The sequence below is a fragment of the Thalassophryne amazonica genome, chromosome 9 (assembly GCF_902500255.1).
Source record: "Thalassophryne amazonica chromosome 9, fThaAma1.1, whole genome shotgun sequence".
NCBI lineage: Eukaryota > Metazoa > Chordata > Actinopteri > Batrachoidiformes > Batrachoididae > Thalassophryne > Thalassophryne amazonica.
Window position 1 is genome coordinate 97,312,221 of NC_047111.1, and position 21,232 is coordinate 97,333,452.

A 21,232-nucleotide genomic window follows, 5' to 3' on the forward strand; every position below is an offset into this window, starting at 1 on the left:
TAGACCATTTTAACTGAGTTAAGAGCCGTAACAAGCCAAATAACAACACGGTTGACTTCAGCTGATTTCCTGAAGCAGCTTCCACCTGCCCGCATTTGGCACTGAATCCTCCCAAGCAGGAACACAGCTCAGCAGAAGATAGGAATAGTACTTTTTTGGTCTTCTTTCCGTGCACCTCGGCCCAGCCCACAGTCAGCTCAGAAATTGGGATAAATATATTCTCAGTCCAGTACCCTAATGCTGCAAAGGGGCATCAGAGTTTTCTAAACGCATGGTACCATCATCCAACTTGTATAAACCCAAATTAAACTTTGACTTTAAGTGCAGATAGAAGCAAACATTTTGTGTGACCTTTTTAAGTTAATAAATTATATATAAGTACACACAAAATGTATGTAAGTATAAAATGGCTCTTGTGTATGAGAAACCATTCTGAAGTACTGTAATTGTTTTAAGAATTGGGCACCGTAGTCCCGTTTGAGGGTGGGCAATATAGGGGTTAAATGAAAGCATATGACGCAAAAAATATACCTCTGGGGGCAGCCTCATTATCGCCCATTCACTTGTCTGTCCCCGTCAGGAACACATCAATTTATCTGAGTTTTTGGGCAACGGCTACTCTGTCCACCTTCAACTCCTCATTATTCACATTAAGTCTTAAGTCTTTAAATGTGTAGAGAAGCTTGAATCTTCGACTGGACTGGGTGGCTTGACGCGAGGACATTTCGCTTCAAATCGCAGATGCTTCTTCAGCTAAAATTCTTGCTCTGGTGGTCTGACTTCTGTCTTGACTCTTCTTCTCTACTGAAGAAGCTTCTGCAATTTGAAGCGAAACGTCGTCGCGTCAAGCAACCCAGTCCAGTCGAAGATTCAAGCTTCTCTACTATGAAAACCACCTGGACAACTGAGAGCCTACACAGAAACATCTTTAAATGTGCTTTTAAGAGATTGTTTTTAATTTCATTGTCATGCACAGTATTTTTTTTTCTGGTGTCATGTACAATGATAATAAATTCTATTCTATTCTATTCTTGCTAAAACTTTCCGACACGACCTCTCCCATTTGCCTCGTCTTCCCTTCTCCACTGGGAACCGAAAACAAACTACACTTTTCGCGACTGCAGCAGCGATTGCAGCCAAAAACAAAATGGTTACACCATTTTTCTGTGTGAAGTGATGCTGTCTTTGTGTTGCACAATGGCAGACTGTCCCCGGAAGAGGTCAGATCCCATAATATCACACAGGGGTTCAAACAATACTGTGCAGCCCAATTGCATGTAATCCTAGTTTTGCTTTTTTTTTTAAATTGATTTTAAATCCCTAAATCCCCTGCTTGGCCTTTATAAACAAAACTGACACTACTATACCTGGGCAATGCCAGGGTATGGGATTTTGAAGACATTTGTGATTGTTTCGCTTCTGACAGTCCAGATTTCTTGATGATAGGCCCGTAAGATACTGGTAATTTAAGGGTGAAGTTGACGTGTACGTTAACCTCTGTGTGGCATCCAGAGCTTGCAGGCAGTAGAACGATATAAGGAGCGAGTTGATGCTGAACGAGAGACCTAACAAATAATAGACAAAGATTCTGAAAATCTTTACAATAGTATAAAATTACATATAGAGTGAAACACTATGGGTAATGTGCATACTACGTGCTTGACATGCCCCTGGTGGTGATTGCATGAACTAATGTATATAAACAAGGTACTCCACGTATTCTTGATGATAAAAGAAATGTTACGGTGGCTTTTGTTGGAAAGTTTGTGTGAAAGTTTTTCACAGACGTACATATATGTTCATGAAAAACGCCTTTTATACATGACAATATAATAAACAATTTAGCAAACTGCACCATGTAGTAACCAAGTAATAATTCAGTAATAAACACATAGTAAAATTATTATTATTATTTTATTATATTAGAATAAAATAAACAAATCAAAGTACTACAGAATACATGATTCGTTGAAAGAATATGTATAGATTTTTATTTTATGAAGAAGGGCTGATTCACAATGTTATACAATTGCGTATTTAAATCTCAAAAACAACAGCAACAACAACAAAAAAAAAACTAAGATGTTCTATATGACTGAACTTTACCAGGTGGCACCAGGTTTATTTAAAATGTTGCTGGTGTATCAGGCCAAAACCTCTTTAAAAAGAACATAGTATTTGTTGCTAAATTGTTCACTGATTTCAGCATAACCTGTATATGTGAACACTCCAAAAAATGCTTCAAAGATTGTATTAAGCAGCATGCTGAACAAGATAATAAAGGATGTTTTTAATTACTAATTTATGGTGCTGAATGCTGATCCAGAAAAAAAAAAAAATAAGGCACTTTTTCCAGATTAACATACTTGACATTTTGGACTCAGGTCTATAAATAAATGACTACATGATCTGATTTTGTTTTGTTTGTTTGTTTGTTTTCATTAGAAATTATTTTGTTACTTGCTCAACTAGTAAATGTGTCAAAGTGTCTAATAATATTAAAATTTTAAGGAATATATATGTAATACAAATGTATGTATGTTGCAGGCCGATGATTCCAATTATCCAAGTTTAATCGTTTTACCACTGTGCTGTTAGTCCAAAACGTCTTGTAGTTTAACTACTTTTAGAATGTGAAAAACAGTACAAATAAAGAAAAATCTGTCTTCCAAACTCTTTAAACACTGCAATCAGCTGGAACACAGACACACACACACACAAATCTAAATAGGTAGATGGCATCACACATAATTGTAAAAAAAACATAAACATTGTAATACTTTACATTTCAGCATTTTCATCACACATACACCAAAACTATTAATGCTGATGATGGCAGTAAAAAAAAAAAAAAAAAAACTGTCCTGTTACTGCTCTTGGCATGTTTGCCTACAACAAGCACAGCAGGGGGAGCAACAGCGATTACAATAGTGCAAAAAGTGGCCGAGCAGTCCACTCGATCTCTTTGCTACACCTTCTACATTCATCTGCTCTTGATATAGTTCAGTTGAAGCCTTTTCTTCTGTTACCTGCACTATTGCATCTCCAGTACGTGCGTCCGTCTGGAATGTCTGATTGGCTTTGTCACACGTTTGCACTGTCTTTGACCCTTTTTCTTTGACAGTGAGTTTGTCAATCTCACTGAGCACTTCAACTCTGAGTTGTTCAAACTCTGCATATTTATCATCTTGTATATTATATTCTGTTTCCCTTTCACTTGTAGATGATGGATTCTTGTCCTTAGATAGTCCTTGTTCCAACTTTTTGTGCTCCAGTTTTTCCTTTTCTTTATTTAACCAACTTGTCTTAACAAACTGATTGATCACCTTGAGTTTATTCTGCAAGTTGTTTCTTATCTGATGTCCTCTGCGCTTCATGTGGTCAATCTCCTGCCGTTCCAATTTCGTGTCCTTCCACATTTTTCTCAAATAGTGCCTTTTTGAAATTTTCCCATCTGTAGAATCAACCTGATCTTCCACTGAAGTGGACGGCATAAACTCTTTCCAGTCATTTTCTACTTCTTTATCCTTCACTACAGTTGGCAGACCTTCCCTCATAGTTTTTGTGTTTTGATTTATGTTTCTGCCAAGATCATGTTGGTCTACTACTGATGTGAATTGACTTTCAACTTCTTCAGTCTGTATTGTAACATCTGAAGTAACTTTCTGCAGAGCATCCACCTCATGCTCTTGCTCCCATCCTTTGGTTTGTACCTCCTTGTCAGACGTCATTGTCACTACATGCTTCTCTCTTTGTATCAGATCATGATAACTTTTGATTTCAAATATTTGTTTCTTAAATTCATCACATGTCTCTTGCAATATTGTGTTCAGATGGTGTATGTGCCTGTTTTTCTGGTCTAATCCTTCCAGATTTGTTCTCATGTCTTCACGTGTCTTCTGATTCAGCTGTGTGAGTTTTGTCCTCATGGATTTCAGTGCCCGCTGGAGATGAAGATATTTCATTTTCAGCTCAACCAGTTCTTCTTCCATCCCCTTTTGGTTGTTCAAAAGCACTCTTCTCCCAGTCTCGATATTTGCCTTTAGGTCATGAAGTAGTTTTTTCTCTCGCTGTATCTCAACAAGCAGCCTATTGGTGCTTTCTTTCTGAGTTTGAAGCTCAGTTTTTGCAGTGTACCATTTTTCTTTTTCTTCGCTGACTTGTTCCTTAACCCACTCTAACATCTCTGTTTGTTTCTGGATGCTGGAATGTAAAGAGTCAAAGTGTATTTTCTCTTTGGTGAATATTTCTCTCACTCGGTTAAGATACTTGCTCTGCTGCAGCGTCTTTGCCTTCAATTCTTCAAGATCTTGTTTTTCCAACGCTGACTTTGTCATGGACTGATTTTGCATTTCTTCTGACATTAAACTCATTAAGCGTTCCTTTTCACACTCTAACAGCTCATTGTAACAACTCACGTTTGCTTTCTTTTCAATAAGTTCCACTTGGTTTTGCTCCAGTACATCATACACTTTTTTCACTTGTTGATTGTTCTCTTCTATTTGACCCATTTTCCTTTGGATGGTGTCACATGTCCTTTGAACAGCCTCTTTAAGATACCCTCTCAGCTGTTGTGTTTGTTCACTTCCAATCATCAATTGATCATCTGTTACTCTGAGGTCAGGTTGTTCATTCATTGTTTTCTTTTTGTCCTCAAGAATTTTTCTGCTTTCATCCATCCTATTCTTCACCGATTGGAGCTGTTCTCTCTCCCCACCAATAATGTCCACTGCAGCTTTAATCTCTTGATTGGTTATTTTCAGATCTTTCTTCAACATGTTCAGTTCTTCTCTCTGTGCGAGAAGAACGCTCATGTTGCTTCGCAGGTTTTGTGCTTGTTTTATTATTTTAGTTTCTGTCCATTCTTTTTGTTTTTGCTTTAAGACAAAAGTGCTGACGATGTTTTGAAGCTGTTCCTTTTCTTTCTGAACCTGAAAGGCGAGATCTTTCATTTTGGATTTGTCACTCTTTATCTCATCAAACAAACAATCAGCCAGATGTTTCATGCTGGCTTTTTCTCTGTGTATCTCCTCAAACAGATGACTTAGATTGTCTTTTTTATTGTCTATCTCCTTCTTTGCAATTCCCAGCAAGTCTTTCTCTTTTTTAATATCTTTTTTATATTGTTCTATTATTTGACTTTGCTTCTGGATGTCAGACCTTATCAGCCCTAAGTTGAGTTTCTCTTTATTAATCATCTCATTTGCTCTATCAAGATCTTTCCTCTCTTGCTCCAGCTCTGCCTTGATTTTGTCAATGTCTTGTTTTTCCAACAGAGGTTTCTGCTGCCACTGGTTCTCCATTCTTGTTTTCTGTATGCTCATCTCCGACAGTATACCTCTCAGACCATCCTTTTCTTGCTTTATGCGTTCAGTGAAAAAGGGTACCTTTTCTGTCTTTTGATTAAGGTCTCCAAGATATCCTTCCAATGCACTGCAGCTATTTTGCACATTCTTCTGGTTTTGCTGCAATATGTCCATTTTTATTTTGATATCTTTGCATATCGTTGCATTCATCTGTTTTAGTTTTACTCTTAGATTCTCCATGTGCACTGTTTTACTCATGAGTTTGTCTTCTCTCATTCTCAGCTCAGACAATTGTCCCTGGATATTGTATTTTTCATGCTCAAGCATTTGTCTGTCCATTTCAGTATTCACCTTCATCTGACTGAGTTGTTCCTTGTCATTTCTCATACTGTCCCTGGCATTTTCAAACTCCCCTTTGTGTTTGTTGAAATCATTCCTCAACAACTCCACTTCTTCCCTTTGTGCATGTATAATATCAGAACAGGTGTGTAGCTCTTGCGTTTGTTTTTTCAACTTGTCCTCCGTACTTTCTTGTTGTAATTCTTTAAAGACAATAACATCCATAACCCTTTGAAGGTGGTCTCTTTTTGCCTGAAGCTGAATTGTCAGATCTGTAATTTTGTTTTTCTCTCTGTTTACTTGATCAAACAGAGTATTTGCATGTTCCATCTTATTTTGTATTTCAGTCTTTGCAGTTGCCAGCCTGTATTTTTCTTCTCTTATATACTTTTCATCATGGTCAACAATTTCACTTTGCTTCTGGATGTCAGACCTCATCAGATCCAAGCTTAACTTCTCATTGGTCATCATCTCAGTCCATCTGTTGAGCTCTTCCCTCTCATTCTTTAGCTCGTCCTTGAGCTTTCTGAGACTGTGCTGTTCAGACAGAAGGTTTTGCTGAAGGTTACTTTCCATGCCTTCTTTCTGCACTGCAATTCCTGACATTATACAGATGAGATTACTCTTTTCTCTTTGTACAACATCAGTTAAATGAGATATCTTGTTTCTCTCTTGATCAAAACCTGCAAGATTTTGCTGCAGGGCGAGGCATACTTTTTGCACGTGTTCACTGTTTCTTTCCAGTCTCTCGGTTTTCAGTCTGATGGTCTCATATACCCTTTTGGGAACCTGCTGAAGTTTCATTGTGGAAATTTTTACGGACATGATGTCAGCTATGAGTTGATCCTTTTTCGATTTCAGATCATATAGGCATGCTTCCATTTGATATTTTTCATTTTGAAGTATTTGTCTGTCATTCTGAATACTAATCATTATCTGATTGAGCTCCTTTCTTTGAACACTTACACCATCCATGGCAGTTTCAACCTCTTCTTTCTTGCTTTTGAGATCTTTACTCAGAAGTTCCAGATCTTCTTTTTCTGTGAAGATAATGCTCCTGTTGTTTTGCAGTTCTTGCATTTGATTTCTAATTTCTTCATCCTTGATCTGTTGTTCTTTTTCTTTCAACATCATTAAGTTTATCCCATGATTAAGTTCTTCTCTTTTGTTGTCAACCTGCATAGCCAAAACTGCAATATTGTATTTCTGCATTTTGATCTCATCAAACAGACTATCTGCGTAATCTGTTTTATTCTGCAGCTCAACTATGGTGAACTCCAACCTCTCCTTTTCTCTGTTTATCTCTTGCCTCAGTTGTTCTAATTTGTCAGTTAGATGTTGGATGCCAGAACTTATCAGCTGTAAGTTGAGTTTCTCTTGAGCTGTCATTGCAATCGTGCGATCAAGATCACCCCTCTGTTGTTTCAAATCTCCTTTCAGCTTTTGTAGGGTCTCTATTTCTAACTTCATGTGATTTTTCATGTCTTCTCTGTGCAGGACCATATCTGATGCCACACTCTTCAGAACTTGCATTTGTTGTTGGAACATCTCAATATAACTGGGGCTGGTGTCTATCACTTGATCAAGTTCTCTTTGTTTTTGTTGGAATAAAATGCACAGCTTTTGGAAATCTTCATTGTTTACTTCCAGTTTGCACATTTTGTTTTTGATGTCTGAACCCGTCCTTTCGATCAAGGCAGTAAACCTTTCTCTCAGCGTTGTCATATTCTCTGTTTCACACAGCAGTTGATTCTCTCTGATTATAAACTCAGTAATTTTTCTTCTGATATTGTGTTTTCTGTTCAGAAGCATTTCTCTGTCTTTGCTGATATCAATCTTCATTTGGCTGGTTTGTTCTTTGTTGATACTCAGACTCTTCATGGTTGCTCCAACCTCTTCTGTCTTCATGTTCATGTCCTTTTTGAAAAGTTGAAGTTCAGTTTGTACTGCCAATACAGTGCTTGTAATTTTCTTTACTTCTTCAGTTTGCCTGTTACTGTATTTTAATTGTTGTATTTGTTTCAAGGCAGTACCTTTCAACGCATTCTCAAGTTGATGCTTCTCTCTCTGAATCTGAAAAGACAAGCTTTGAATATTCTTTCTCTCTGTTTTTGTTACATCAAGAAGGGTATCAGTGTGTATTCTCATGTTTTGCATCTTAGTCATTGCTGTTTCCAGTATGTGTTTTCCCTTTGCTAAATCGTGTTCAGCTCGTTCCAGTTGATTCCATATGTTTCGGATGCCAGCCTTCTTAAGCATCAGGTCCATTTTCTCCTTGTTCATTTGCTCAGCAATTTTGGAGAGCTCCTCCTGTTCTTCCTTCAGATTAGTCTTGAGTTTTTCAAAATCATGTTTTTCCAACAGACTGTTCCGCTGCCATTGATGTGTCACATCAGCGAGACCTTTCTTTTCTTTCTGTATCATGTAAGTTAAATTAAATATTTTGTTTCTCTGTTGATGAAGATGGGTAGTCCTTGGCTCCAATGAATGACATAATTTTTGAACATATTCATTTTTTTGTTCCAGTCTTTCAAGTTTCAGTTTAAAGTCCTCATGTCTCTTCAGATTCATTTCTTTGAGTTTTCTTGTAAGAGTTTCTATTGTCTGGATGTTACTGTTGAGTAGATCTTCTCTCATTTTCACTTCAGACAGATCTGCTTCCATTTTATCTTTTTCATTTTTAAGCATTTGTCTGTCATTGTCAATACGACTCTTCATATGGTTGAGCTGCTCTCTTTGTTCAATGATATTTTCTATTGCAGCTTCAACCTCTGCTTTCTTCTTGTTGAGATCCTTCTTCAAATGTTCCAGATGTTCTCTTTCTGCCAGTACAATGCTCCTGTTTTGTTCCACTTCTTGTATTTGCCTGTTGAGTTCATCATCCTTCTGCATTTGTTCATGTTCTTTCAAAGAAATGATGCCCATCAATTTCTGAAGATGTCCTTTTTCATTCTGAACTTGCTTGGCCAGATCTTTCAAGCTGGATTTCTCTTCATTTATCATCTTAAACAGACTATGTGCATGTTCAGTTTTATTCTTCAGTTCAGTTTTTGTGAACTCCAGCATCTCCTTTTCCTTTTTTGTTTCTTCTTGCTGTTGTTTTAACATGTCTATTTGTTTCTGAATGTCAGAATGTATCTGTTCCAAGTCCATTTTCTCTTTTTTTGTCCTCTCAGTTACATTTTGAAGATCTGCCCTTTCTTCCATCAGGTCAGTCATCAGTTTCTCAAGGTCTTGTTTCTCAAGCAGAAATTTATGTTGCCATTTATTTGTCAAGCTTGACAAATTTAACAGCAGAGAATGTCCACTCCTTATTAATTCAATGAAATCTGTTCTTTGGTTTGTGTCTTGATCAAGTTCTGCACACTTTTGCTTGAGTGAAAGACATAATTTCTGAACATCTTCTTGGTTTTGTTTCAGTCTCAGTGTTTTTGTGATAATGTCCTCATGTCTCTTTTGATTCATTTCTTTGAGTTTTGCTGTTAGAGTTTCTATTGTCTGGATGTTTCTTTTGAGTTGATCTTCTCTCATTCTCAGTTCAGACAGATCTGCTTCCATTTTGTTTTTTTCCTGATGAAGCATTTCTCTGTCATTGTCAATATGACTCTTCATATGGTTGAGCTGTTCTCTTTGTTCAATGATATTTTCCATGGCAGCTTCAACCTCTTCTTTTCTCTTGTTGAAATCCTTCTTCAACTGTTCCAGTTCTTCTCTTTCTGCCAGTACAATGCTCCTGTTGTGTTCCACTTCTTGTGTTTGCCTCTTGAGCTCATCATCCATCTGCATTTGTTCTTTTTCGTTCAAAGAAATGATGCTCATCAAATTATGAAGTTGTTCTTTTTCATTCTGAAGTTGCATGGCCAGGTCTTTCAAGTTGGATTTCTCTGCATTTATCTCCTCAAACAGACTGTCTGCATGTACAGTTTTGTTGTTCAGTTCAGTTTTTGTGAACTCCAACTTCTCCATTTCCTTTTTTGTGTCTTGTTTAAGTTGTTTTAATATGTCTGTTTGTTTCTTGCTGTCAAACCTCGTCTGCTCCAAGTCCAGTTTTTCTTTCATCATCCTCTCAGCCTCTTTGTCATGACCCTCCTTTTCTTCCTTAAGTTCAGTCTTCAGTATATCAAAATCTTGTTTCTCAACCAGAAGTTTCTGTTGCCATTGATTTGTCTTGTCTGAGTAAATTATCAGACCTTCCATTTCTCTTTGTAACAAGCCAATGAAATGAGGTATCTTGTTTCTCTCTTGGTCAAGTTCTGCACACTTTTCTTCCAATGAAAGACATAATGTTTGAACATCTTCCTGGTTTTGTTCCAGTCTCCGTGTTTTCATGATAATGTCCTCATGTCTCTTTTGGTTACTTTCTTTGAGTTTTGCTCTTAGACTTTCTATTGTCTGGATGTTACTGTTGAGTAGATCTTCTCTCATTCTCAGTTCAGACAGATCTGATTCCATTTTATTTTTTTCCTGATGAAGCATTTCTCTGTCATTGTCAATATGACTCTTCATATGGTTGAGCTGCTCTCTTTGTTCAGTGATATTTTCCATGGCAGCTTCAACCTCTTCTTTTCTCTTGTTGAGATCCTTCTTCAACTGTTCCAGATTCTTCTCTTTCTGCCAGTACAATGCTCCTGTTGTGTTCCACTTCTTGTGTTTGCCTGTTGAGCTCATCATCCTTCTGCATTTGTTCTTTTTCTTTCAAAGAAATTATGCTCATCAAATTATGAAGTTGTTCTTTTTCATTCTGAATTTGCATGGCCAGGTCTTTCAAGTTCGATTTCTCTTCATTTATCTCCTCAAACAGATTGTCTGCATGTTCAGTTTTGTTGTTCACTTCAGTTTTTGTGAAGTCCAGCATCTCCATTTCCTTCTTTGTGTCTTGTTTTAGTTGTGTTAGTATGTCTGTTTGTTTCTGGATGTCAAACCTCATCTGCTCCAAGTCCAGTTTTTCTTTCATCATCCTCTCAGCCTCTTTGTCATGATCCTCCTTTTCATCCTTAGGTTCAGTATTCAGTTTCTCAAAATCTTGTTTCTCAGCCAGAAGTTTCTGTTGCCATTGATTTGTCTTGTCTGAGTAAATTATCAGACCTTCCATTTCTCTTTGTAACAAGCCAATGAAATGAGGTATCTTGTTTCTCTCTTGGTCAAGTTCTGCACACTTTTCTTCCAATGAAAGACATAATGTTTGAACTTCTTCCTGGTTTTGTTTCAGTCTCTGTGTTTTCATGATAATGTCCTCATGTCTCTTTTGGTTACTTTCTTTGAGTTTGGCTGTGAGAGTTTCTATTCCCTGTATGTTACTGTTGAGTAGATCTTCTCTCATTCTCAGTTCAGACAGATCTGCTTCCATTTTATCTTTATCATTTTGAAGCATTTCTCTGTCATTGTCAATATGACTCTTCATATGGTTGAGCTGCTTTCTTTGGTCAATGATATTTTCCATTGCTGCTTCAACCTCTTCTTTCCTCTTGTTGAAATCCTTCTTCAGCTGTTCCAATTCTTCTCTTTCTGCCAGTACAATGCTCCTGTTGTGTTCCAGTTCTTGTCTTTGCCTGTTGAGCTCATCATCCTTCTGCATTTGTTCTTTTTCGTTCAAAGAAATGATGCTCATCAAATTATGAAGTTGTTCTTTTTCATTCTGAACTTGCATGGCCAGGTCTTTCAAGTTGGATTTCTCTTCATTTATCTCCTCAAACAGATTGTCTGCATGTTCAGTTTTGTTCTTCAGTTCAGTTTTTGTGAACTCCAACATCTCCATTTCCTTCTTTGTATCTTGTTTAAGTTGCTTCAATATGTCTGTTTGTTTCTGGATGTCAAATCTCATCTGCTCCAAGTCCAGTTTTTCTTTCATCATCCTCTCAGCCTCTTTGTCATGATCCTCCTTTTCATCCTTAAGTTCAGTATTCATTTTCTCAAAATCTTGTTTCTCATCCAGAAGTTTCTGTTGCCATTGATTTGTCTTGTCTGAGTAAATTATCAGACCTTCCATTTCTCTTTGCAACAAGCCAATGAAATGAGGTATCTTGTTTCTCTCTTGGTCAAGTTCTGCACACTTTTCTTCCAATGAAAGACATAATGTTTGAACATCTTCCTGGTTTTGTTTCAGTCTCTGTGTTTTTGTGATAATGTCCTTGTGTCTCTTTTGATTAATTTCTTTGAGTTTTGCTGCTAGATTTTCTATTTTATGAGCATTACTGTTGAGTAGATCTTCTCTCATTCTCAGTTCAGACAGATCTGCTTCCATTTTATCTTTATCATTTTGAAGCATTTTTCTGTCATTGTCAATATGACTCTTCATATGGTTGAGCTGCTCTCTTTGTTCAATGATATTTTCCATGGCAGCTTCAACCTCTTCTTTCCTCTTGTTGAAATCCTTCCTCAACTTTTCCAGTTCTTCTCTTTCTGCCAGTACAATGCTCCTGTTGTGTTCCACTTCTTGTGTTTGCCTGTTGAGCTCATCATCCTTCTGCATTTGTTCTTTTTCTTTCAAAGAAATTATGCTCATCAAATTATGAAGTTGTTCTTTTCCATTCCGAATTTGCATGGCCAGGTCTTTCAAGTTCGATTTCTCTTCATTTATCTCCTCAAACAGACTGTCTGCATGTTCAGTTTTGTTGTTCACTTCAGTTTTTGTGAACTCCAACATCTCCATTTCCTTCTTTGTATCTTGTTTAAGTTGCTTCAATATGTCTGTTTGTTTCTGGATGTCAAAAGTCATCTGCTCCAAGTCCAGTTTTTCTTTCATCATCCTCTCAGCCTCTTTGTCATGATCCTCCTTTTCTTCCTTAAGTTCAGTCTTCAGTTTGTCAAAATCTTGTTTCTCAACCAGAAGTTTCTGTTGCCATTGATTTGTCTTGTCTGAGTAAATTATCAGACCTTCCATTTCTCTTTGTAACAAGCCAATGAAATAAGGTATCTTGTTTCTCTCTTGGTCAAGTTCTGCACACTTTTCTTCCAATGAAAGACATAATTTTTGAACTTCTTCCTGGTTTTGTTTCAGTCTCAGATGTTTTCATGATAATGTCCTCATGTCTCTTTGGTTACTTTCTTTGAGTTTGGCTGTGAGAGTTTCTATTCCTGGATGTTACTGTTGAGTAGATCTTCTCTCATTCTCAGTTCAGACAGATCTGCTTCCATTTTATCTTTATCATTTTGAAGCATTTCTCTGTCATTGTCAATATGACTCTTCATATGGTTGAGCTGCTCTCTTTGTTCAATGATATTTTCCATGGCTGCTTCAACCTCTTCTTTCCTCTTGTTGAAATCCTTCTTCAGCTGTTCCAATTCTTCTCTTTCTGCCAGTACAATGCTCCTGTTGTGTTCCAGTTCTTGTCTTTGCCTGTTGAGCTCATCATCCTTCTGCATTTGTTCTTTTTCGTTCAAAGAAATGATGCTCATCAAATTATGAAGTTGTTCTTTTTCATTCTGAACTTGCATGGCCAGGTCTTTCAAGTTGGATTTCTCTTTATTTATCTCCTCAAACAGATTGTCTGCATGTTCAGTTTTGTTCTTCAGTTCAGTTTTTGTGAACTCCAACATCTCCATTTCCTTCTTTGTATCTTGTTTAAGTTGCTTCAATATGTCTGTTTGTTTCTGGATGTCAAATCTCATCTGCTCCAAGTCCAGTTTTTCTTTCATCATCCTCTCAGCCTCTTTGTCATGATCCTCCTTTTCATCCTTAAGTTCAGTATTCATTTTCTCAAAATCTTGTTTCTCATCCAGAAGTTTCTGTTGCCATTGATTTGTCTTGTCTGAGTAAATTATCAGACCTTCCATTTCTCTTTGCAACAAGCCAATGAAATGAGGTATCTTGTTTCTCTCTTGGTCAAGTTCTGCACACTTTTCTTCCAATGAAAGACATAATGTTAGAACATCTTCCTGGTTTTGTTTCAGTCTCTGTGTTTTTGTGATGATGTCCTTGTGTCTCTTTTGATTAATTTCTTTGAGTTTTGCTGCTAGATTTTCTATTTTCTGAGCATTACTGTTGAGTAGATCTTCTCTCATTCTCAGTTCAGACAGATCTGCTTCCATTTTATCTTTATCATTTTGAAGCATTTTTCTGTCATTGTCAATCTGACTCTTCATATGGTTGAGCTGCTCTCTTTGTTCAATGATATTTTCCATGGCAGCTTCAACCTCTTCTTTCCTCTTGTTGAAATCCTTCCTCAACTTTTCCAGTTCTTCTCTTTCTGCCAGTACAGTGCTCCTGTTGTGTTCCACTTCTTGTGTTTGCCTGTTGAGCTCATCATCCTTCTGCATTTGTTCTTTTTCTTTCAAAGAAATTATGCTCATCAAATTATGAAGTTGTTCTTTTCCATTCCGAATTTGCATGGCCAGGTCTTTCAAGTTCGATTTCTCTTCATTTATCTCCTCAAACAGACTGTCTGCATGTTCAGTTTTGTTGTTCACTCCAGTTTTTGTGAACTCCAACATCTCCATTTCCTTCTTTGTATCTTGTTTAAGTTGCTTCAATATGTCTGTTTGTTTCTGGATGTCAAAAGTCATCTGCTCCAAGTCCAGTTTTTCTTTCATCATCCTCTCAGCCTCTTTGTCATGATCCTCCTTTTCTTCCTTAAGTTCAATATTCAGTTTCTCAAAATCTTGTTTCTCAACCAGAAGTTTCTTTTGCCATTGATTTGTCTTGTCTGAGTAAATTATCAGACCTTCCATTTCTCTTTGCAACAAGCCAATGAAATAACGTATCTTGTTTCTCTCTTGGTCAAGTTCTGCACACTTTTCTTCCAATGAAAGACATAATTTTTGAACATCTTCCTGGTTTTGTTTCAGTCCAGATGTTTTCAAGATAATGTTCTCATGTCTCTTTCGGTTACTTTCTTTGAGTTTGGCTGTGAGAGTTTCTATTCCTTGGATGTTACTGTTGAGTAGATCTTCTCTCATTCTCAGTTCAGACAGATCTGCTTCCATTTTATCTTTATCATTTTGAAGCATTTCTCTGTCATTGTCAATATGACTCTTCATATGGTTGAGCTTCTCTCTTTGTTCAATGATATTTTCCATGGCTGCTTCAACCTCTTCTTTCCTCTTGTTGAAATCCTTCTTCAGCTGTTCCAGTTCTTCTCTTTCTGCCAGTACAATGCTCCTGTTATGTTCCAGTTCTTGTCTTTGCCTCTTGAGCTCATCATCCATCGTCATTTGTTCATTTTCTTTCAAAAAAATTATGCTCATCAAATTATGGAGTTGTTCTTTTTCATTCTGAACTTGCATGGCCAGATCTTTCAAGTTGGATTTCTCTTCATTTATCTCCTCAAACATACTGTCTGCATATTCAGTTTTGTTCTTGATTTCAGTTTTTGTGAACTCCAACATCTCCATTTCCTTCTTTGTGTCTTGTTTAAGTTGCTTCAATATGTCTGTTTGTTTCTGGATGTCAGACCTCATCTGCTCCAAGTCCAGTTTTTCTTTCATCATCCTCTCAGGCTCTTTGTCATGATCCTCCTTTTCTTCCTTAAGTTCAGTCTTCAGTATGTCAAAATCTTGTTTCTCAACCAGAAGTTTCTGTTGCCATTGATTTGTTTTGTCTGAGTAAATTATCAGACCTTCCATTTCTCTTTGTAACAAGCCAATTAAATGAGGTATCTTGTTTCTCTCTTGGTCAAGTTCTGCACACTTTTCTTCCAATGAAAGACATAATGTTTGAACATCTTCCTGGTTTTGTTCCAGTCTCTGTGTTTTCATGATAATGTCCTCATGTCTCTTTTGGTTACTTTCTTTGAGTTTTGCTGTGAGAGTTTCTATTGTCTGGATGTTACTGTTGAGTAGATCTTCTCTCATTCTCAGTTCAGACAGATCTGCTTCCATTTTATCTTTATCATTATGAAGCATTTCTCTGTCATTGTCAATATGACTCTTCATATGGTTGAGCTGCTCTCTTTGTTCAGTGATATTTTCCATGGCAGCTTCAACCTCTTCTTTCCTCTTGTTCAGATCTGTCTTCAGCTGTTCCAGATCTTCTCTTTCTGCCAGTACAATGCTCCTGTTGTGTTCCACTTCTTGTGTTTGCCTGTTGAGGTCATCATCCTTCTGCATTTGTTCTTTTTCTTTCAAAGAAATGATGCTCATCAAATTATGAAATTGTTCTTTTTCATTCTGAACTTGCATGGCCAGGTCTTTCAAGTTGGATTTCTCTTCATTTATCTCCTCAAACAGACTGTCTGCATTTTCAGTTTTGTTCTTCAGTTCAGTTTTTGTGAACTCCAACATCTCCATTTCCTTCTTTGTATCTTGTTTAAGTTGCTTCAATATGTCTGTTTGTTTCTGGATGTCAAATCTCATCTGCTCCAAGTCCAGTTTTTCTTTCATCATCCTCTCAGCCTCTTTGTCATGATCCTCCTTTTCATCCTTAAGTTCAGTATTCATTTTCTCAAAATCTTGTTTCTCAGCCAGAAGTTTCTGGTGCCATTGATTTGTCTTGTCTGAGTAAATTATCAGACCTTCCATTTCTCTTTGCAACAAGCCAATGAAATGAGGTATCTTGTTGCTCTCTTGGTCAGGTTCTGCACACTTTTCTTCCAATGAAAGACATAATGTTTGAACTTCTTCCTGGTTTTGTTTCAGTCTCCGTGTTTTCATGATAATGTTCTCATGTCTCTTTTGGTTACTTTCTTTGAGTTTTGCTCTTAGACTTTCTATTGTCTGAACATTACTGTTGAGTAGATCTTCTCTCATTCTCAGTTCAGACAGATCTGCTTCCATTTTATTTTTTTCCTGATGAAGCATTTCTCTGTCATTGTCAATATGACTCTTCATATGGTTGAGCTGTTGTCTTTGGTCAATGATATTTTCCATTGCAGCTTCAACCTCTTCTTTCTTCTTTTTGAAATCCTTCTTCAACTGTTGTAGATCTTCTCTTTCTGCCAGTACAATGCTCCTGTTGTGTTCCACTTCTTGTGTTTGCCTGTTGAGCTCATCATCCATCTGTATGTGTTCTTTTTCTTTCAAAGAAATGATGCTCATCAAATTATGAAGTTGTTCTTTTTCATTCTGAATTTGCATGGCCAGGTCTTTCAAGTTCGATTTCTCTTCATTTATCTCCTCAAACATACTGTCTGCATGTTCAGTTTTGTTGTTCACTTCAGTTTTTGTGAACTCCAACATCTCCATTTCCTTCTTTGTATCTTGTTTAAGTTGCTTCAATATGTCTGTTTGTTTCTGGATGTCAAATCTCATCTGCTCCAAGTCCAGTTTTTCTTTCATCATCCTCTCAGCCTCTTTGTCATGATCCTCCTTTTCATCCTTAAGTTCAGTATTCAGTTTCTCAAAATCTTGTTTCTCAACCAGAAGTTTCTGTTGCCATTTATTTGTCTTGTCTGAGTAAATTATCAGACCTTCCATTTCTCTTTGCAACAAGCCAATGAAATGAGGTATCTTGTTTCTCTCTTGGTCAAGTTCTGCACACTTTTCTTCCAATGAAAGACATAATGTTTGAACATCTTCCTGGTTTTGTTCCAGTCTCCGTGTTTTCATGATAATGTCCTCATGTCTCTTTTGGTTACTTTCTTTGAGTTTTGCTCTTAGACTTTCTATTGTCTGAACATTACTGTTGAGTAGATCTTCTCTCATTCTCAGTTCAGACAGATCTGCTTCCATTTTATTTTTTTCCTGATGAAGCATTTCTCTGTCATCGTCAATATGACTCTTCATATGGTTGAGCTGCTCTCTTTGTTCAGTGATATTTTCCATGGCAGCTTCAACCTCTTCTTTCCTCTTGTTCAGATCCTTCTTCAACTGTTCCAGATCTTCTCTTTCTGCCAGTACAATGCTCCTGTTGTGTTCCACTTCTTGTGTTTGCCTGTTGAGCTCATCATCCTTCTGCATTTGTTCTTTTTCTTTCAAAGAAATGATGCTCATCAAATTATGAAGTTGTTCTTTTTCATTCAGAATTTGCATGACCAGGTCTTTCAAGTTCGATTTCTCTTCATTTATCTCCTCAAACAGACTGTCTGCATGTTCAGTTTTGTTGTTCACTTCAGTTTTTGTGAACTCCAACATCTCCATTTCCTTCTTTGTATCTTGTTTAAGTTGCTTCAATATGTCTGTTTGTTTCTGGATGTCAAATCTCATCTGCTCCAAGTCCAGTTTTTCTTTCATCATCCTCTCAGCCTCTTTGTCATGATCCTCCTTTTCATCCTTAAGTTCAGTATTCATTTTCTCAAAATCTTGTTTCTCAACCAGAAGTTTCTGTTGCCATTGATTTGTCCTGTCTGAGTAAATTATCAGACCTTCCATTTCTCTTTGCAACAAGCCAATTAAATGAGGTATCTTGTTTCTCTCTTGGTCAAGTTCTGCACACTTTTCTTCCAATGAAAGACATAATGTTTGAACATCTTCCTGGTTTTGTTTCAGTCTCAGTGTTTTCATGATAATGTTCTCATGTCTCTTTTGGTTACTTTCTTTGAGTTTTGCTCTTAGACTTTCTATTGTCCTGAATTACTGTTGAGTAGATCTTCTCTCATTCTCAGTTCAGACAGATCTGCTTCCATTTTATTTTTTTCCTGATGAAGCATTTCTCTGTCATTGTCAATATGACTCTTCATATGGTTGAGCTGTTGCTCTTTGGTCAGTGATATTTTCCATGCAGCTTCAACCTCTTCTTTCCTTCTTTTGAAATCCTTCCTTCAACTGTTGTCAGTTCTTCTCTTTCTGCCAGTACAATGCTCCTGTTGTGTTCCACTTCTTGTGTTTGCCTGTTGAGCTCATCATCCTTCTGCATTTGTTCTTTTTCGTTCAAAGAAATGATGCTCATCAAATTATGAAGTTGTTCTTTTTCATTCTGAACTTGCATGGCCAGATTTTCCAAGTTGGATTTCTCTTCATTTATCTCCTCAAACAGACTGTCTGCGTATTCAGTTTTGTTCTTCACTTCAGTTTTTGTGAACTCCAACATCTCCATTTCCTTCTTTGTGTCTTGTTTTAGTTGTGTTAGTATGTCTGTTTGTTTCTGGATGTCAAAAGTCATCTGCTCCAAGTCCAGTTTTTCTTTCATCATCCTCTCAGCCTCTTTGTCATGATCCTCCTTTTCATCCTTAACTTCAGTATTCATTTTCTCAAAATCTTGTTTCTCAGCCAGACGTTTTTGTTGCCATTGATTTGTCTTGTCTGAGTAAATTATCAGACCTTCCATTTCTCTTTGTAACAAGCCAATTAAATGAGGTATCTTGTTTCTCTCTTGGTCAAGTTCTGCACACTTTTCTTCCAATGAAAGACATAATGTTTGAACTTCTTCCTGGTTTTGTTCCAGTCTCCGTGTTTTCATGATAATGTTCTCATGTCTCTTTTGGTTACTTTCTTTGAGTTTTGCTCTTAGACTTTCTATTGTCTGAACATTACTGTTGAGTAGATCTTCTCTCATTCTCAGTTCAGACAGATCTGCTTCCATTTTATCTTTATCATTTTGAAGCATTTCTCTGTCATTGTCAATATGACTCTTCATATGGTTGAGCTGCTCTCTTTGTTCAGTGATATTTTCCATGGCAGCTTCAACCTCTTCTTTCCTCTTGTTGAAATCCTTCCTCAACTTTTCCAGTTCTTCTCTTTCTGCCAGTACAGTGCTCCTGTTGTGTTCCACTTCTTGTGTTTGCCTGTTGAGCTCATCATCCTTCTGCATTTGTTCTTTTTCGTTCAAAGAAATGATGCTCATCAAATTATGAAGTTGTTCTTTTTCATTCTGAACTTGCATGACCAGGTCTTTCAAGTTGGATTTCTCTTCATTTATCTCCTCAAACATACTGTCTGCATATTCAGTTTTGTTCTTGATTTCAGTTTTTGTGAACTCCAACATCTCCATTTCCTTCTTTGTATCTTGTTTAAGTTGCTTCAATATGTCTGTTTGTTTCTGGATGTCAAATCTCATCTGCTCCAAGTCCAGTTTTTCTTTCATCATCCTCTCAGCCTCTTTGTCATGATCCTCCTTTTCATCCTTAAGTTCAGTATTCATTTTCTCAAAATCTTGTTTCTCAACCAAAAGTTTTTGTTGCCATTGATTTGTCTTGTCTGAGTAAATTATCAGACCTTCCATTTCTCTTTGTAACAAGCCAATTAAATGAGGTATCTTGTTTCTCTCTTGGTCAAGTTCTGCACACTTTTCTTCCAATGAAAGACATAATGTTTGAACTTCTTCCTGGTTTTGTTTCAGTCTCCGTGTTTTCATGATAATGTTCTCATGTCTCTTTTGGTTACTTTCTTTGAGTTTTGCTCTTAGACTTTCTATTGTCTGAACATTACTGTTGAGTAGATCTTCTCTCATTCTCAGTTCAGACAGATCTGCTTCCATTTTATTTTTTTCCTGATGAAGCATTTCTCTGTCATTGTCAATATGACTCTTCATATGGTTGAGCTGCTCTCTTTGTTCAGTGATATTTTCCATGGCAGCTTCAACCTCTTCTTTCCTCTTGTTCAGATCTGTCTTCAGCTGTTCCAGATCTTCTCTTTCTGCCAGTACAATGCTCCTGTTGTGTTCCACTTCTTGTGTTTGCCTGTTGAGCTCATCATCCTTCTGCATTTGTTCTTTTTCTTTCAAAGAAATTATGCTCATCAAATTATGAAGTTGTTCTTTTTCATTCTGAACTTGCATGACCAGGTCTTTCAAGTTGGATTTCTCTTCATTTATCTCCTCAAACATATTGTCTGCATATTCAGTTTTGTTCTTGATTTCAGTTTTTGTGAACTCCAACATCTCCATTTCCTTCTTTGTATCTTGTTTAAGTTGCTTCAATATGTCTGTTTGTTTCTGGATGTCAAATCTCATCTGCTCCAAGTCCAGTTTTTCTTTCATCATCCTCTCAGCCTCTTTGTCATGATCCTCCTTTTCATCCTTAAGTTCAGTATTCATTTTCTCAAAATCTTGTTTCTCAACCAAAAGTTTTTGTTGCCATTGATTTGTCTTGTCTGAGTAAATTATCAGACCTTCCATTTCTCTTTGTAACAAGCCAATTAAATGAGGTATCTTGTTTCTCTCTTGGTCAAGTTCTGCACACTTTTCTTCCAATGAAAGACATAATGTTTGAACTTCTTCCTGGTTTTGTTTCAGTCTCCGTGTTTTCATGATAATGTTCTCATGTCTCTTTTGGTTACTTCCTTTGAGTTTTGCTCTTAGACTTTCTATTGTCTGAACATTACTGTTGAGTAGATCTTCTCTCATTCTCAGTTCAGACAGATCTGCTTCCATTTTATTTTTTTCCTGATGAAGCATTTCTCTGTCATCGTCAATATGACTCTTCATATGGTTGAGCTGCTCTCTTTGTTCAGTGATATTTTCCATGGCAGCTTCAACCTCTTCTTTCCTCTTGTTCAGATCCGTCTTCAGCTGTTCCAGATCTTCTCTTTCTGCCAGTACAATGCTCCTGTTGTGTTCCACTTCTTGTGTTTGCCTGTTGAGCTCATCATCCTTCTGCATTTGTTCTTTTTCTTTCAAAGAAATGATGCTCATCAAATTATGAAGTTGTTCTTTTTCATTCTGAATTTGCATGGCCAGATCTTTCAAGTTCGATTTCTCTTCATTTATCTCCTCAAACAGACTGTCTGCATGTTCAGTTTTGTTGTTCACTTCAGTTTTTGTGAACTCCAGCATCTCC

General features: G+C 36.9%; 1 protein-coding gene across 2 annotated transcripts in view; it reads right to left on the reverse strand.

Annotated features, from left to right (window-relative positions):
- Positions 1 to 1,974: 1,974 nt before the first annotated feature.
- LOC117517691 (nesprin-1-like) overlaps positions 1,975 to 21,232 on the reverse strand; it is a 51,528-nt gene continuing 32,270 nt past the window's right edge. For both annotated transcript variants that reach the window (XM_034178808.1, XM_034178806.1), the window contains exons 4-9: positions 18,650 to 21,070; positions 17,346 to 17,493; positions 14,179 to 17,261; positions 13,770 to 13,917; positions 9,300 to 10,109; positions 1,975 to 9,215 (exon numbers count right to left, since the gene is read on the reverse strand). In XM_034178808.1, coding sequence (XP_034034699.1) covers positions 2,868 to 9,215; positions 9,300 to 10,109; positions 13,770 to 13,917; positions 14,179 to 17,261; positions 17,346 to 17,493; positions 18,650 to 21,070 — 12,958 coding nt within the window. In that variant the 3' untranslated portion in view covers positions 1,975 to 2,867. The remainder of the gene's footprint in view (positions 9,216 to 9,299; positions 10,110 to 13,769; positions 13,918 to 14,178; positions 17,262 to 17,345; positions 17,494 to 18,649; positions 21,071 to 21,232) is intronic.